Genomic DNA, 17422 nt, shown 5'->3' on the forward strand with positions numbered 1-17422 from the left:
GAAAACAAAGCTATTCCCTATTAAATGGGAGCATAAATCAGAAGTAATTTCCTCTAACATTATGAGATGGAGTCTGTCACTCCAGAATAGCTGTATCCATAGCAGTGGCAGTGGTCAACTGATAAATGTGTCCTTCTGAACTGTCGTGTCTTCTGATGATTGGACAGTCACGGAAACTAGCAGCATAAATGAAAAGACTCAAGACACATTTAGAGAGACAAATGAAACATTTTATTTTTTAATCTTCAAAATCTTCTGCCATAAGACAGGAATGCATGATAGAAATGGCTCAACATCTTCACATGAAACACTTGGATTCATTTTCATTCACAAGTTTTTCTAAAAACATCTACAATTTCATAATCCCACCCACTTCCAACCATTATCACAGATTTAATTGACTGTTAACAGTAGTCGCCAGCAATAGAGAGCTGGAACGCTTTCTGCGTATTAGTAGTGTCTTTTGAAACTACCACCCAAGATATCATGAATATAAATTTCATGGTACACAGCAACCCCAAAGGTGACTGATGTCCCCAAATAAACTCCCTGCTTATCATGGAGAGTGGTATCCCCCGGGTACTTAACGAAATGCTTTTTCTTTTCCTAGAATTACTTGTTCATCTCATAGTATTTTTCTTGCAGGGTATATAGCACATGCTGACCTGATGATTCAGTCACCACAGCTAATAGGCAAATATATATGCCTGATACTTACTACTGCTGCTCTCTGATAATTATGTACAAACATACTGAAAAATGATGGGTTGCTTGGAGTCTACCTCCCTTCTTCTGAAGAGAACTACTTTGAGGTTTTTTTTTTTTTTTGAACAGTTGTAAACAAAAAGAAAGAGAAATACATGGACATATATCTATACACAGAGATAACACACTGAGTATTTTCAGTGTGGTGCATATCTTCTTATATAGAGATACACAGAGTGAGTGTCTACACTCACCCCTTCACACATACCCACACCCTTACATACAGCATGTGAATACAAATGTTGTGAGTGTCCTTGGGAGTTCACTGAAGTTTGTGTATTACCAAATGATGATGAAATACCTGATTTGTATTACTCCTGAGAAGACAGCAGAAGGGAATGACAGTTCTGATGCACTTTGGAATGGCACAGTCACGTAAACACTTGCATACTTAAGACTTCTGAACTCATCCAAAGTTTCTAAACATGATCTAACCAAAAAAAAAAAGATATCAAAACACCGCGAGTTAAAAAATAAAAGTCTTTTTTATAATCAAAGTATAAACAAATATATAGGAAATGCATATTTGTAATTATTTTGAAAATAGGAAACACATACTTAAGAAAAACAATCATCTGACAAAACTTAAAAAAACAACTATCCAATGCATAATAACACATGCACTGCCCCCAAACAGCAGAGGATAGCCACATCAGAATTGCAAAGCTTAAAGCAACTCCACCAGAGAAAAATCACTGTGTATATAGCAGGTCTGTTAAGTATGCAATTTATAAAAAATGCCTGTGACTATTATTCACACTTATATAAAAAAGAATTTGCAATTTGTTGAGTATTTTATCCCTCAATAATCTGTATAAAAATTACACCTAAACCAGTGAATTTCAAGCACCAATTCAATCATTTAAACTTCATTAATATTTCTGTTATTGAAGGAGCAAATTATGATGAAGGCTAAGCTAAGATTAGCCAAGTTTAATTTTATAGGCGTGCCGTTTCTTCTGTTCATTCACTTGAATGCCAAACATTTGAAAAAATGTTTAGGCCAGTAAAGGAATCCTTGGAGGAATCCATTATTTCGGAGTATCAATGGTTTAATATACATTAAAAGCTCTTTAACAAACCACTGCTTTCTTAGTTCTAAGATAGAATAGATTTGCACACAGGAAATTAAGGGACTGTTCTTCACTCTGACTTAGAAAAGGCAGCACCTACATGGTAGACTAACAAGCACATCTGGACATCTGCTGGCTATGTAAGAAAAGGGTGTTATTATTTAAGAAGGCAACACCACTGCTCATGGCACTAATGAAGTTTTTCTTAACTAAAAAATAGACATTTGGGGTGGGAGGGAATCTCAGTAAGAGAAGGTTTTTTTTTGGTTTTTGTTTTGTTTTTCTGATTTTCAGCATCAGGGAAAAAAAAAAAAAAGCACAGTCTGAGCCAGCAGATGAGTAACAGTGTGATGCCTCTGCTTGTTCCTGAAGAAAACCTGCTCAGATAATGAGGGGTTTATTTAAAATCTATACAACCGCTGTTTTTGTTTCCAGTATTAACATCATACCACTCACGTACACAGTAATTTCTGAGACACAATTAATGTTTCAGTCTTTTCCTACTATTAAGTTTGGTTAATTTTCAACACACATCAAACCGAACCTTTAGGTCGACTGCATTTAAGAGACGGAAGATAAGACTATTGAAAACAGATTACGTGGAAACCAAAATCTCCATCAATAGTGATTCTCCATCACTTCCTGGCCTGTTATCTGAACTTTATCACAAGACCACATCATGCAGTTGGAGGAAAAAAGTGAGTCACGCGGAAGTCCTGGTGTTAGGACAGGGGTGAAGGGTCTTGCTGGTCCCCGGGAAGAGCGCCTTCGCTCTGCTCATCACTCATCTCGTGGGCTGGCTCTTCATAAACAGGCTCACCGAGGTCTTCGCTGCCTCCCTCACTCTGCTCCTCACTGTGGTCTTCGCTGGGCCCCACAGTCTGTTCCAGGCTGTTCTCCAGAAGTGTGGGAGAACTGCTTATCCTGCTTTCTTCTTCAGCTGTCTCATTTAAGGGCTGGGAAGGAGGTGGTGTGGGAGCATCAGACTGCATGACACTTTCAATGGAAGAGATGGGGGCCTTGGTGAGCGCAGTGTCTGCTACAACCTCATTTTGAGGCAAAGATAACTTTTCCACAAGTTTCCACTGAATGATGCTCATGTCTTTTCCACCAGTTGAAATCAGGTGACTGTCATTGTGAGTAAAACTGACATTGGTGACATGGCTGCTGTGGGCACTGTACTTGTGACTGGGAGCCTACATGAAATAAATCAGATAGGAAAATTAAACTCATTCTTCACGTGCCTACTTACAGCAATGGAGGTGACTAGGTTAGGGAGGTCATTCAGTTTGTGGAACAGGTAATTCAGATCAAAACCACAAGTCACTGACTGAGGAATAAAGCTAGCAGTAATTTTCCTTTTAATACCTGTTTATGTGGGAGAAACAAAGTTAACTGGACAGCTGTACTTTCAGACTGTAAAAAAAATGTCTCTTCTGCATACTTGTTAGAGGTTAGTGATTATACTACTGAGATGGCTAGGGGAGAATTTACTAGGTTGGAAAGATGGAAAGATTATAGACGATTTAGGAGTCATAATGTTGATCATGTACCAAAAATAAAATATTTGAATACGTTTAGAAGAAATTTAAAACTACCAAGGTATCAGCTTCCCTGGTGGCGCAGTGGTTGAGAGTCCACCTGCCAATGCAGGGGACACGGGTTCGTGCCCTGGTCCGGGAAGATCCCACGTGCCGCAGAGCGGCTGGGCCCGTGAGCCATGGCCGCTGAGCCTGCACGTCTGGAGCCTGTGCTCCGCAATGGGAGAGGCCACAACAGTGAGAGGCCAGCGTACCGCCAAAAAAAAAACAAACAAAAAAAGCTACCAAGGTATCAAAATGAAAAAAAAAAGGACAATAAACAAAAATGAATAAAACATCAAGTGGCTTCTGTCTTCTCCTTTACCTTAATGAGGAAGGAAAAAACAAGCACTGCCTGCTTGGATGCTTACAGATGACCCTATTCCCTCCCCCCATGCACTGTAGTATCGACAGACAGTAATTAGTAACCCTATGAATATTTTCCCACCATTGACACAATATATCCCCCAACAAAAGGCCCTATAACACTAGTTTTTATTAAGTTGATTTTACCTTTGCTTTGGAGCAGGGATACTGAAACAGGTGGACTTTGCAAAAGTCATCAGCAACAGCTATCACCTTTCTATTGTGGGATCGCACCAGTGCATTGATATCTGTCCCATCAGATCCTTCTGGCCAGACACCTTTGATATGGAAACATGGGGGGGTGTGTAGAAAAATTAGCCTGAAAAATACAACTGCCATGCTACGTGTGTTTATTTTAGAATCTTAATTTTCATCCCTGTTCAAACTCTTAGCTGCTAAATTTCCCTTAAAGATTTCTTAGTGGCTCAATACTTCATTCAAATGATGAAATTTTATCCAAAATCTAATAATAAAGAAACTAAAATAACCTCAAGATGGAAAATTTAAGACTTTAGACTTTAAGACTCAAAAATACTCACTAGTAACCAGCAGGTGGTGCTAATAAATAATTTTAGTTTTAGCTTGTCTCACCTTGACAATAAGCTCCTCCTGTTTAAAGTTTCCAGTTGGAGGGGAAATTCTCAGTTATTTCTGTAGCACACACTGTAGAAACAATGCCATAGCACTAATTCTTCAAAGTGGACTCTGCTCCCTTTCAGGCAGGCACTTAAAAAAAAACCTCATAGAGATTCTTAATGGAAATGTATAGGCCATCCACTAGTCTATCATGTTATCCATAGAAGTCTCTGTAAACTATTACTTATGTCCAAAGGTCGACACAGCAAATTTAATTATTCTGAATCATGAGGCACTGGTGATCATGTTCAACATAATCAGCACAAACCTCTACTAGACTAAAAACACAATATGTAACAGGTGAGACGCTGGCCTCCTGTAGTTCAGTACTGCTCTAGAGAACAATTTTTTTTTTTGTAAATTCACTAAAGATGAAACACTTCTTGACTGACATCTCTTAATAAGTAAATATTGTTTCACTAAAATAACAAGGTAAGTTACTAGCTATTGGCCACTGCTTCAGCTTCACCCAGAATAATGAATTTGTTTATGGACTAGTCAGGGTTATTTAGTTTTAATTTCTTCCAAGCCTGGTAGGCTTCTTCATCTCACTAGCAGTTGTATTTAGAACAAGTACCCATAATGGATTATTTTTCTAATGCACACAGCATAAAGCAATGTTCAGATCTACCACCAGAGTGGAGGAGAGAGTCCAACTTTTCAGAAGGCAGAGATACACTGTTAAAGGAAAAATACCTAGTATTTTGGGAATTGCTTTAGGTACTGGTGCCACATCCATATCCAATATTCTAATTACTGAGTATAACATCTCTTTTTAATCCTAACTTTCTCAGAAGGATTCCTACAGATTGGCAAAGACTGAGAAAGCTGTCAAAGGACAGATTTCTAGAAATGTCCAAAACATGAGATTAGGAATGATCTCCACATTTTATCTTTAAATAATGTCTACTAAAAATGCCTTTATATGTCAATAAATGGTACTGGGATAACTGGACACCCACATGCAAAATAATAACTGTTGACAATGATATGGAGAAACAGAACCCTCGTACACTGCTGGTGGCAGTGTAAATGGTGCAGTCACTTAGGAAAACAGTCTGGCAGTTCATCAAAAGGTTAAACACAGAGTTACCATTTGACCCTGCAATTCCACTCCTAGGTATAACCCAAGAGAATGAAAACATGTCTACACGAAAACTGTTTTCATAGCAGCATTATTTATAATAAAAAGTGGAAACCACCTAAGTGTCCATCAACTGATGATGAACCGAATGTGGTATAGCCATACAAAGGGATGTTATTCAGCCATAAAATGAAGTACTGATACATGCTACAACATGATGAACCTTCAACACCTGTGCTAAAGGACAGAAGTCAGTTTCGATGGATCACATAGTACATGATTCCATTTATATGAACTGTCCTGAATATGCAAATCATTAGAAAAAGAAAGATGATCAGTGGTTGCTGGGAGGTTGTGGAAGGAGGAGGGAGGGAGTGACTGCTAATGGACAGAGTTTCTTTTTGGGGTAATGAAAATGTTCTAAAATTAGATAGTGATGACAGGTGCACAATCCTACGAATATGCTAAAACCACCAAACAGTGCACTTTAAATAGGTGAATTATATGGTATGTGAATGGTATCTCAATAAAGCTGTTACTTTGAAAATGCCTTTACAGATTTGAAAGCTTCAATTTTCACTTGCTGTAAAAAATTGTGAAAGGCAATCTATACTATTATGTAAATGCCTTTCCTTTTTAATTGTCTTTCATATTTATTGGGGACCAAAAGTCTGCTGAATTCTGCAGAGAATAAACCTCATATTGGTTCAATCGTAATACATTCAGCTTCTCTGAACTGTGCATTAATAGTGATAACACTAAAGAGTACTAAGTGAAGTGAGTCAGAAAGACATACTATATGATATCACTTATATGTGGAATCTAAAATATGACACAAATGAACTTATCTATGAAACAGAAGTGAGAGAGTGGCATGGACATATATACACTACCAAACGTAAGGTAGATAGCTAGTGGGAAGCAGCCGCATAGCCCAGGGAAGATCAGCTCAGTGATTTGTGACCACCTAGAGGGGTGGGATAGGGAGGGTGGGAGGGAGACGCAAGAGGGAGGAGATATGGGGATATGTGTATATGTATAACTGATTCACTTTGTTATACAGCAGAAACTAACACACCATTGTAAAGCAATTATACTCCAATAAAGATATTTTTAAAAAATACACTCTGCATCTTTATTAAAAAAAGAAAAGAAACAGAATCAGGGACATAGAGAACAGACTGGTGGCTGCCAAGGGGGAGGGTTGGATCAGGAGTTTGGGGTTAGCAGATGCAAACTGGTATATACAGAATGGATAAACTACAAGGTCCTATAGCACAGGGAACTATATTCAATGTCCTGTGATAAACCATAATGGAAAAGAATATGAAAAAGTATGTATATGTATGTATAACTGAATCACTTTGCTGTACAGCAGAAATTAACACAACATTGTAATTCAACTACAATAAAAAATAAATTGAAAAAAACACAGGTAGACTATTTTTCATTTAGAAATTTAAGTATTATACATAAAAACACCACAAATCACCTTTTCCCATCAAGTGCAATGTCCTTACCAAAGACTTGAAAGCCTAGCACACAGGTGTATGTTGTCCAATCGATGTCCTTACAATCTGATCGATTCCTGATTAGTTTGCAGCCATTTGGAATGTCCCCTTTAAATTTAGAAACAGGAAGTATAATCATAGTGCTTGTGTACAAATGTATTTGAAAATGCATCTTGACTCAAACTAGCCACGTTTACTTGTATTTATAATCCATACATTGAAAATATTAAGACACACTTGAAAGGAAAAGAAAGTGTTTAACACGGTTTATAGAACTATAAACTGTTTTCCACTGAAGTTGTTTTTTCTTTAAAAAGCATAAATGCCCATCCATTGTACTCCTTCCTGCCTCCAGGAAAAGTTGTTAAATACAGAAACATTCAGAGCAGGATCAGTCCCCCTGAATAATTTCTCATGACATTTAAGTGAACTCATTACTTTGAGATTCTCATTCCTTAGCCAGCTCCAAGTAGCACATGCTTCTTCAGGTTAGAGGGGCCAGTGTGCAGTGGCTGCACAATTCAGATTCCATGCAGCCTGCTCTTTACTGCCCGACAGACACATCTCAGCCGTATGTAATCATTCATACTTACAGTACAGAATCTCATAGTCTCCCGAGTTAGACATTATGTACTTGTTGTCTGGAGACCAGTCAAGGTGTGTGATATAGCTGGAATGTCCCTAGGAAGTAACACATCAACTATTAGAAAGCGTTTAGAGTTCTGAATGATAAATAGTCTCATAGTAGCCAGTACTGTCTTCTGAGTAGCCATTCACGGGGAATTCCTGAAGTAGAGAGAGCAGTACCACAGCCTCTGGAACTGAACAGGGCTCAGAACAGGTCTTTGGTTCTTTTTCACACTATCTTGTTGGGAGCTAGAACTGTGGAACTAAAGAGATCTGACCACAGTGGAAACGGTAAGCACTTGGAACCTGGGAGTATCCTGCTGGTCTCTTCCATTCTGATACCAGCACCAAGTACTACCTGTGCTACACTTCCAAGAAAGACAGTCTCTTAAAAGACACTGAAACAGATACCACAACCTCGGGCCTTATTTCAAGTCACTAGTGTCCCTAATTAGAGTGACTTCCTTTTTGATAATGAAGTATTGGTCCCATGTTGTGTACAGAAAGAGTACAGTTTTCTTGGGCTGCTTCTTCAGTACCCATGGCACATGGAGGTCTAAAAAAACTATCTCCAAAGAATATTTTTTGGGAAAAGTTATCCAACATCACACTCCCTCCAAACAGCTGGCTCCAATAATCATCTGACTCCTTAAACAAGAAGACAGTGATCTTTTTCTGCCTAGGTTTTTACTAACACCAGGAATTCAAACAAAAAAATTACCAAATGCCATATTTTGTTGGCTTCACATGTAAGCATTTGATTATTTCCAATAAACTGCAGATAAATCACACAGGTCTTACAGTTTACACCAAAGCTGACGGAGCCTCAAAAATCACTTTTATCTCCTACACTCTGTATTAAAACATTTAATTTCAATTGTACTTTCTGAATTACTAGCTTTCTGCTCACATGGTTTTTATTTTATTTTATTTTTTTTGCGGTACGCGGGCCTCTCACTGCTGTGGCCTCTCCCGTTGCGGAGCACAGGCTCCGGACGCGCAGGCTCAGCGGCCATGGCTCACGGGCCCAGCCGCTCCGCGGCATGTGGGATCTTCCCGGACCAGGGCACAAACCCTTGTCCCCTGCATCGGCAGGTGGACTCTCAACCACTGCACCACCAGGGAAGCCCATGGTTTTTATTTTTAAAGTTAATAAATTCAAAATACCTTAGGTGTAGTTTTCAATGATTTTCACAAAGCATTTTAATTATTCCAGTAGCCTTCTGAAGTCAAATGACATATCCTAAAACCTCTCTGGAGCTATATCTCCACAAAAGTGCTGCATGGCAAATACCCACATTTATACATTTAAATGAGTTTAAATTATGTGAATTTGAGACCTGTAAAGCTTCCTGAAGTCGCTGGAGATTAGCTGGTATGTCAGCAAACAGGTTGGGAGTCACTTGCTAGGCATGTGGGAGACCTCCCAACTTAACAAGAAATCAATTTCAGTGCCAGAAAGACACATGTGGTTCTTGGGTATTTTCTGAATATGGCAGGAGGGTGGGGTTCACACAGATCTTTTCCATAGTGTTCACGGATCTGATTGCCTGGCTCTGGAATCCAGAGAAGCCAGGCTTCTAAGATAAGAAAACTGGTGCTACATGAATGTTTAACCAGATTAATCATGTCAAAGTGTTTGAATCTTTGTGAAAATACTTTAATAGCATTATTTAGAAAAGCACCAAAAGCAACGTATGGATACATAACATTCATGTAATTCATATCTGTGTTGGACACAACATATTTAGATGGTAAATCAATATAAAGTATTCTCAAAAAGAACCCGAGTAGGAAAAGCCCCCAAATTTAGAAAAGACCTTGGGGGAAGTTATCAATTTATATTGGAAAACAAAGTGAGTATTTTTTCGCTGATATGGAGTCCAATAAACAAGCAAAGAAAAGAGTAGATGTAACTGTCTGTCGGGAGTCTATGGTGCTGCCTTCCCAGACCACCTCAGAGGACCCTTGTCTCATCCAACTCTTAGGCCACGCAAGGCACATACAAGACTTGAGGGAAAACGCCCTCAAATGTCACCCCACAGGCACAGACGCAGTTGGGAGCAAAAAGTACACCTCGCTCAACAGAAACAGAGTACTCTTAAGCTGGTACTTTCATCACTGCCTTTAAGCAGCTGAATGGTATAACCACAATAACAATCACAAGTGATGGTGCCTAAGAACAACTCTGGAAAAATAAGAAATATCTCAGCTGAATCTTTGTTAATCACATGGAAGGTTGTCATCTGCATCAGTGGTTTGCAACCGTGGCTGTATATTAATATTACCTGAGGAGTTTTCAAACAAGTACCGGAGACCTTGAGTTAGGGCACTAACTTTTTTCCTAAGTAGGTATCCAGGTGTCCCCTCACCCTCTAGGGCAGTGACATCCAATGGACCTTTCTGCAGTGATGAAAATGTGTATCTGCACAGTCCAATGCAGAAGTAACTAGCCACCTGTGGCTTCTGAGTACTCAAAATGTGGCCAGTGCTCCCAGGAAACTGAATTGTATTTAATTTCGTAAACAAAGTTGTGGTTAGTAGCTGTGATGCTGGACAATGCAGGCTGAGAAGAGTCCACTGTCTCTCTACTGATTTGAAATACCTAAATTTCCATATAAACAGAGAATTGTTTTTGGACTCTCTTTTCTGTTCCATTAATCTATCTGCCTATTCCCAGCCAACTGTGATAGTTTCGTGGTATGGGGAAAATTTCAGATGAACTTTAGAACCATTTTATCAAGCTCATAAATATTGTGCTGAAAATTTAAGTAAGTGCATCATATTTAGAGAATAGTTTGTAGAGAACAGACATGTTTATGAAGTCTTTTCTTCTAGAAATATGTCTATTTTTTCATTTCTTAGTTTGCGTTTCAGCCACGTTTCACATAGCTTCCTGTGCTTTTCTTGCTAGGTCTATTCTCAAAGCATCTACAGTTTTTGTTACTACTGCAATTAGGATTTTTTTTCCCATCACATTTTTGACATGCTTTGCTGGTGTGAGAGAAAGCTGACCTTTAGAGTGTAGACTGTAGAGTGTAGCCTGTCCAATCCAATCTTTAGACTGTAGATTTGTAGAGCATAGTTTATCCATTCCACATTCTCTTAAGTGCCCAGCTAAAACACTGTTATTTCCTAATCTCTTTTGCAGCTATGGGTGGCAGAAGTCACTGAGTGGGGCTTCCAGGAAAACTTTAAAAATCGACTTAGGAGGAAGAGTGTCTTTTTCCCCCTTGCTCTGTCCCCCTAGAACTAGGACGGGATGACTGGAATTCCAGCAGCACCTTATTGAGGATGACGGAGTAGAAAGAAAGAAGGACCCTGAGTCCCTGATGACTTCTTTTAAATGGGAACACATCCCTTATTTGTTGAAGCCACCAAGTACTGCAATATAATTCCTAACTGTTATGGTAATATTGAAATAAGTACTGCATTAGTTTTATGGGTAATTTTCTTGGAGATTTCTAGGTAGACAGTTTTAAAAGTCTTTTACTCTTCTCTTATATATATTTTCATTCACCAAAATCCTGACCAAAAAACACTTATTTTACCAGCACTTCTTGCCTATTCTAACAGACTCTGTAACGCTTTTTTAGTATATCACTACTTCATCACACTCCATCTCCTGGGCTAAGATCTTTGAGTAGCAGTGTTAAAAGTTATACAGGAATTGGAGTCAGACATAAAGCTATTATGCTGGCACTCAGGGACAGTTTCAACTGCTTGGTTACAATTTATTAGAGGGACACTTCCTAAAGTTCTAAGCCCAGTATGTTTCTGAAGCTATAGGGTCACTTAAATGTTAACTAGTAACAGGAAATATTGGAAACAAAAGAGAAAACAGCATTTGTATTTGGAACTCTGAGAGTAGGTCCAGTTGCCACATTTTAATCTTTACAACAATCCTATGCAAGTAGGAGCTATTATAATCTCCAGTTTTAAGATAATAAAATTAAGACTCAGAGAAGTTAACTTGCCTAAAGTTGCAAACTAGTAAGCAGCAGAGCCAGCATTAACCCAGTTTTTTCTGTCCTATATCATAGCAGACAACAGATAAAAGGAGTTAATATGAGACTATAAGACCAGCTGGTGGAAGCAGACAGCAAGAAGTGAGAGCTGGAAGCAAAGCACAGAACAGAAGATAATTAGAAAAGCAGAGTAGCTGAGCCTTTCATTACAGCCTCAAAGAGTACTATAAGCTTTAACAGTTCCTGAAGATATTTCAAAATAATACTTCATATGCTCTAAAGATAAAAGCTGCCTAACTGGAGAGGGCAAAGTGTCAGGCAATTGACAAACTTGGCAGTTCTCAACGCTTCCAAGGCCGTCTCATTATCCAGTGTCCAACACTGCTCTTTCCGTTCTGCATCAGTTGCTGTACTCTGAAAGTACAGTACACTGATATACACATTGAAAAATCTGAGGCCTTTTTGTACCTTGGGAAGTCTGCTCTACTAAGAGTTAGGAGAACAGGGTTCAGGCCCCAGATATGCCACTATGTCAAGATGTGACCAAGGACAAGCCATTTATCTTCTCCGCAACTCAGTCTCTTCATCCGTAAAATGAGCTGAGCTAAGTTAAGTGCTATAGTGTGACCTGTAAAATTTTATGACTCCACAAGATTAAATTATATTTGATAATACTCTGTTTATTAAGACATGGACTTTTTAAAAAGGTTGGGGTAAAAAATAATTAAGAAAAATTTGGTGCCTGGTAGTTGTAAACTTAAGTAATCTGAAAATTCCTTTCAGTGGAATATTTCATTTGATCATGCTGTATAATGAGACACTATTATACTACTATTCCCAAATACTAAGATAATAAATTGATTAAAAGATGTATTTAAATAAATTAATGGATACTGATTCATAATTTTTGTCGAAGTAAATAAAAATATTTTGGATAAATTATAAAACTATAAGGTTGCTTGTAGATCAGTTTATAGGCTAGTTTTAGCACATGGTACAAAATATGCCCCCCCCCCCAAAAAAAAGCAAAAAGCAAATAAACAAAAAAAAAAGCAGTAAGTCTCTTCTCTGAATAGAAAATGGCCTGGGTTTTACTTATGTATATACTTTTAAAAATTCATTCTTTTATTCATTTCCCTAAAACTCTTTTGTGATAAAGACTGTTAAAGGGTGATTTCCCTGGTGGTCCAGTGGTTAAGAATCCATCTTCCAATGCAGGGGATGCTGGTTCAATCCCTGGTAGGGGAACTAAGATCTCACATGCTGCGGGGCAACTAAGCCCATGTGCCACAACTACAGAGCCCACGTGCCACAACTAGAGAGAAGCCTGCACACCACAACTAGAGAGAAGCCTGCGTACCACAACTAGAGAGAAGCCCACGCACTGCAACCAAGACCCAATGCAGCCTAAAAAATAAAATAAATAAATAAATATTTTAAAAAAACTGTTAAAGGATCTGTGCCACTAATTTATCAAGTAATTTGCTAATCCTAAATTGACTTGTAACATAGATACCAACTACCTCATTTTCTATAAATTCATAGTTAACATATACTGAGTACTTTTTATTTGCCAAGCACTATTATAAGTATTTTATATGCCTTAAATTGTTTTAATCCGGTGAAGTAGAAAGTACTACTATCTTCACTTTACAGATGAGAAGACTGAAGTAGAAGGTTTAAATAACTTGCCCAAGGTCACATTTGTGGGTGGTGAAACAAGAGTTAAAATCCAGGTAGTCTGATCCCAAGTTCATGCCCTTTAGCCACTATGCTATACCTCCTGCCTTTCTCATCCTGTTCTCAGCTTGAATGTGTACTTTTGAGGATCATGAGCAAATCTTATGCATATCCCCAGGGCCTAGAACATTCTCCTAGTTAGCAGACTGCCTGCCATAAGATAAGTACTATGTCTAGAATTGAATCTAATGTTCATCTTAAAATGATAAACTAATCAATCAGAAATGCAGTAAATTAAAGAAAATATGCTTCTATTAATTCTCTTAATACAGACCAATCTCCATATAAATTATGTTTAGTGCTAGAGAGGTCACCTAGGAAATTGCAGAGTGTCAAGGATGGGCAGGATCATGGGACACTGAGATTAAAATGTTAGAGATACCCTTCCATTTCTGACTCACTCCATTTTAAAAAAGCATTATTTTCTAAGGATTTCCTAAGGAAATAGCTTTGATTTAAGAAACTGCATTAAAACTAGTAGTCAGAGAGAGAGAGAGGTAACAATATTAAACTCTCATCAAAGGAGAAACCTTTCTAGAGCATACAGGGAACTGCAAGATTCTACTGTCAGGTAATTTCAGTTTCAAAGATAGAGATTAAATTTTAAATCTGCTAAGTTTAAAGGTGATACATCAATGTAAACATTTAACTCTCTTTTTACAGAAATGAAATTTTCCAACAATTTTATAGATTTACTCCACTACTTACAGTGCACTTTCCATGTCTGCTATACTTTCTTCCATTTTCTGAGACTACATAGAGGTAAATAAAGTTGTCATGAGATCCCACAGCCAGGAAGGTGCCATCTGGAATGAAACAGGAAAAAATGTTGAATATAGAAATACATTGATGGGTTTATTTACTGTCACTTTACTGAACCTACACCAAATGATATTTTACAAATGTTGTTAAATCTCATCAACTTAACTATTCTTTGGTGTTTAATGAATGACTCCTTCTATCACTAAACATACTTGAAAACCAAATGGTCATATGGTTGAGTACACAATCCCTTCTTGGAAATGCTCATGGGCCTTGGACTCTTCCCTTAGTCTCATCTCCTTCTAGTTAGTGACAGACTGGCCCCAGGGAGGTTAACCTACTTTTATGGGTCTAAGTATACAGTATTCATATGGCAAGCTGAGTGTACAATTGCTCATTTCAGCTGAGGACATATGATCTCTCCAACTACAGGGTCCATTCTCTTGGGAAAGGACCATGTTCTCTCACAAAGGACCATTGTACTCACCACGTAACAGATGGTCAATAAAGTCCATTTGATCTTTGGGTTTTAAATGCTACATCTGCAGTAGTTATTTGCTATTACAGCATTGAAAAAAGCCAAACCAAGACAGAAAACCTTTTCTGCTTCAAGGCAACTCTTGCCAAGCTTAGAGCTTGAAGCAAATACTTTTCCTTCCTTGTCCAACACAGAGAATAGCATTCTGAGCTTCCTCTGAAATGACTCAGAAGAAATCAAAAAGATCATTTGGACTCCACACTGACCCAACAACTACTGGAATATATTTTTGAATATAAGAAAATGTCACTCGAACTAACTCCAGGGAAGAATTATGTGGATCAAAACCATATTAATAGTGGGAAAAAGGAACCGACTATCATGGAAACTTAATTAACATTTTGAATAAAGTATGAAAAGAAGTATTCAAAGTAGCTAAACGAATTGATCAAATTCATGAGTTGCTGAGTATTTTATCTAATTAACAGACCAATCATTACTATGTAACCAGTAAAAATCAAACTAGATTTTAAAGAACTTGAAGGGCCTATAAAATTTGTATATTTTGAATATTATTATAATTTATTTTCTATTATCTTATATACAAAGAAAAGGTTGCTAAATAGATTAACATTCAGCCTAATACAGTACCTATTCAAAATTCTAAGTATTTGTAGTTCCAAAAAAATGGGATTTGATTGCACTGTATTCTGTTTTCAATTGCAAATGCAGTTGTAACAGTTTGTTCTAAATTTATGTTTGCCTGATGATTTAGAATGTTGTTTAACTTTAGCAGATCTTTTGCAGTTTCCTGCAGCAGAATTTAATCTAATGTTGGGGGAAACATATTCAATACTTAACAACTCTAGAGAGTAGAGAAAAAAGTAGTCAGCTTTACTGGAAGTGAAAATATGCAATTACAGAGAAATGCTGTAAATGCCAGGAGTGGGAGTAAATCTGCTTACCTAATGAGTAGCGCATCACGGAGAGCTGTTCATTCCCGTCTGTGTGGATAGAAACTAGATCTCTGGTTTCTGCATCCAGAACAAACCACCTGTTAAGAAGTAAAAAATCAAAAATTTTCTCAGTTATTAGCATTTATAGAAAAAAAAAAGGTTGCTGACTTTTTCTTCCTTTTAAAAAAGAAATTTACACTAGAGCCAGGAAAAAGGAAATGAGCCAATTAAAACAAAGAACGATTAAGCGCCAATCTCACCGATGGTGACTACACATAGCAGAAGAACTCACAGAAGGGAAATGAATAGCAGACAGAGAAAAACCTTTGGGGAGGATGTAGAATATGAGTTGAGCTGAATGTTGAGGGAAAGAAGTAGAGGCAGTTGAGGCAGGAGGAGTGACCGCTGCGCTGCCATGGAGGTGGGAAGGAGCATGGACAGTATGACGGTGGGAGGGAAAGGCAGAGGGCCATTCATTTGGTGAGAGTGCAAAGGGACCAGCAGGGGGCACTCCTCCTCTCCAGTACCCCCAACACCTGCACATGCAAGCTCTAAGTTCTTTGAAAAACAGTTCTTCATTCACATTTATAGGAAAAGTCAAAATGTAAAAAGCCTCTGGACAGGTAAAACAATGACTTAAATCCAACTACAGAATAAGTGACTCTTATCAGACCCTGTTCTAAGAGCACCTGAAGGAAGAGATGGTACTTCAGAAGAGCATGGTGAGATACTGGGTACAAAGCTAAGACTGGGAATTAAGGAAGGACAACTAAAGGACAGATAAGGGAGAGGAGGGCAGGTTATGGACAGCACACGCAGTTAATTGGAGGAGTTTGGAGGTGAGCACTGCCTGGCTCAGATCAGGCACTAAAATAAATATTTATAGAATGTACAAATGAACAAACAGAAGATAAATCTCGAACCTGACAAATGCAAAGGTTTAGCAAGAATTACGTGGCAGCAGTGCAGTGTGTAGGAAGAAGTGGTTGGGGCGGCAACAATGGAACAGGAGCAGAAAGATAAAATCACTGTCTTAATCTCATGGAACTGGATGGGACAAAAAAGCAGCAAGTTTTGTTTCTAATTATTCAGATGGGAAAAATTCCACCACTAAATTCAGTAACAGCAATCATAACGACAGTTCCTTTTAATTTTGAAGCATTATAACTAATATCTGGACAGAGACCACTATCCCTTCAGATGAAAAGAAGTATTAGGGCTTCCCTGGTGGCGCAGTGGTTGAGAGTCCGCCTGCCGATGCAGGGGACGCGGGTTCGTGCCCCGGTCTGGGAAGATCCCACATGCCGCCGAGCGGCTGGGCCCGTGAGCCATGGCCGCTGAGCCTGCGCATCCGGAGCCTGTGCTCCGCAAACGGGAGAGGCCACAACAGTGAGAGGCCCGCGTACCACGAGCCACAACTACTGGCCCACGCGATACAACTACTGAAGCCCGTGCACCTAGAGCCTGTGCTCCACAACAAGAGAAGCCACAGCAATGAGAAGCCTGCGCACTGCAATGCAGAGTAGCCCCCACTTGCCGCAACAAAGACCCAAACACAGCCAAAAATAAATAAATACAAAGAGAAATTTTAGGAGACAGTAAAGGGCTTAAAAGAATTAAAAAAAGAGAATAGTGATGTTGCTTAACATGCCTTCGTATATTCAAGGTAGAAGAAAAAAAACTAAAGGATCCTGATTCCTTACCTATCACTGAAATCCCTTTCTAATTAAACATGTTCATGAATGAATTAGTAATTTGTAAGTTATGGGTTGAAACTTCTAGTAGCTAACCTAATTCATAAATTCTGTCTTTTACTCGGGTAAAAGAAATAGCTTCTGTCTGTGAATACCTGAGTTTATTAAAAGCCAATCAGCAG

The 17422-nt window shown here is 38.4% G+C and overlaps 1 protein-coding gene across 4 annotated transcripts in view; it reads right to left on the minus strand.

The window, feature by feature from the left end:
* Positions 1 to 228: 228 nt before the first annotated feature.
* EML4 (EMAP like 4) overlaps positions 229 to 17422 on the minus strand; it is a 162034-nt gene continuing 144840 nt past the window's right edge. The window contains exons 18-23 of one of the 4 annotated variants that reach the window (XM_007445745.1): positions 15556 to 15644; positions 14059 to 14156; positions 7609 to 7696; positions 7025 to 7123; positions 3932 to 4062; positions 229 to 3034 (exon numbers count right to left, since the gene is read on the minus strand). In XM_007445745.1, the coding sequence (XP_007445807.1) occupies positions 2561 to 3034; positions 3932 to 4062; positions 7025 to 7123; positions 7609 to 7696; positions 14059 to 14156; positions 15556 to 15644 (979 nt within the window). In that variant the 3' untranslated portion in view covers positions 229 to 2560. The remainder of the gene's footprint in view (positions 3035 to 3931; positions 4063 to 7024; positions 7124 to 7608; positions 7697 to 14058; positions 14157 to 15555; positions 15645 to 17422) is intronic. The other 3 variants (XM_007445743.1, XM_007445746.1, XM_007445744.1) reach the window with 3 other exon arrangements.

The sequence above is a fragment of the Lipotes vexillifer genome, unplaced genomic scaffold, assembly GCF_000442215.2.
Source record: "Lipotes vexillifer unplaced genomic scaffold, Lipotes_vexillifer_v1.1 scaffold278, whole genome shotgun sequence".
Classification (NCBI taxonomy): Eukaryota; Metazoa; Chordata; class Mammalia; order Artiodactyla; family Lipotidae; genus Lipotes; species Lipotes vexillifer.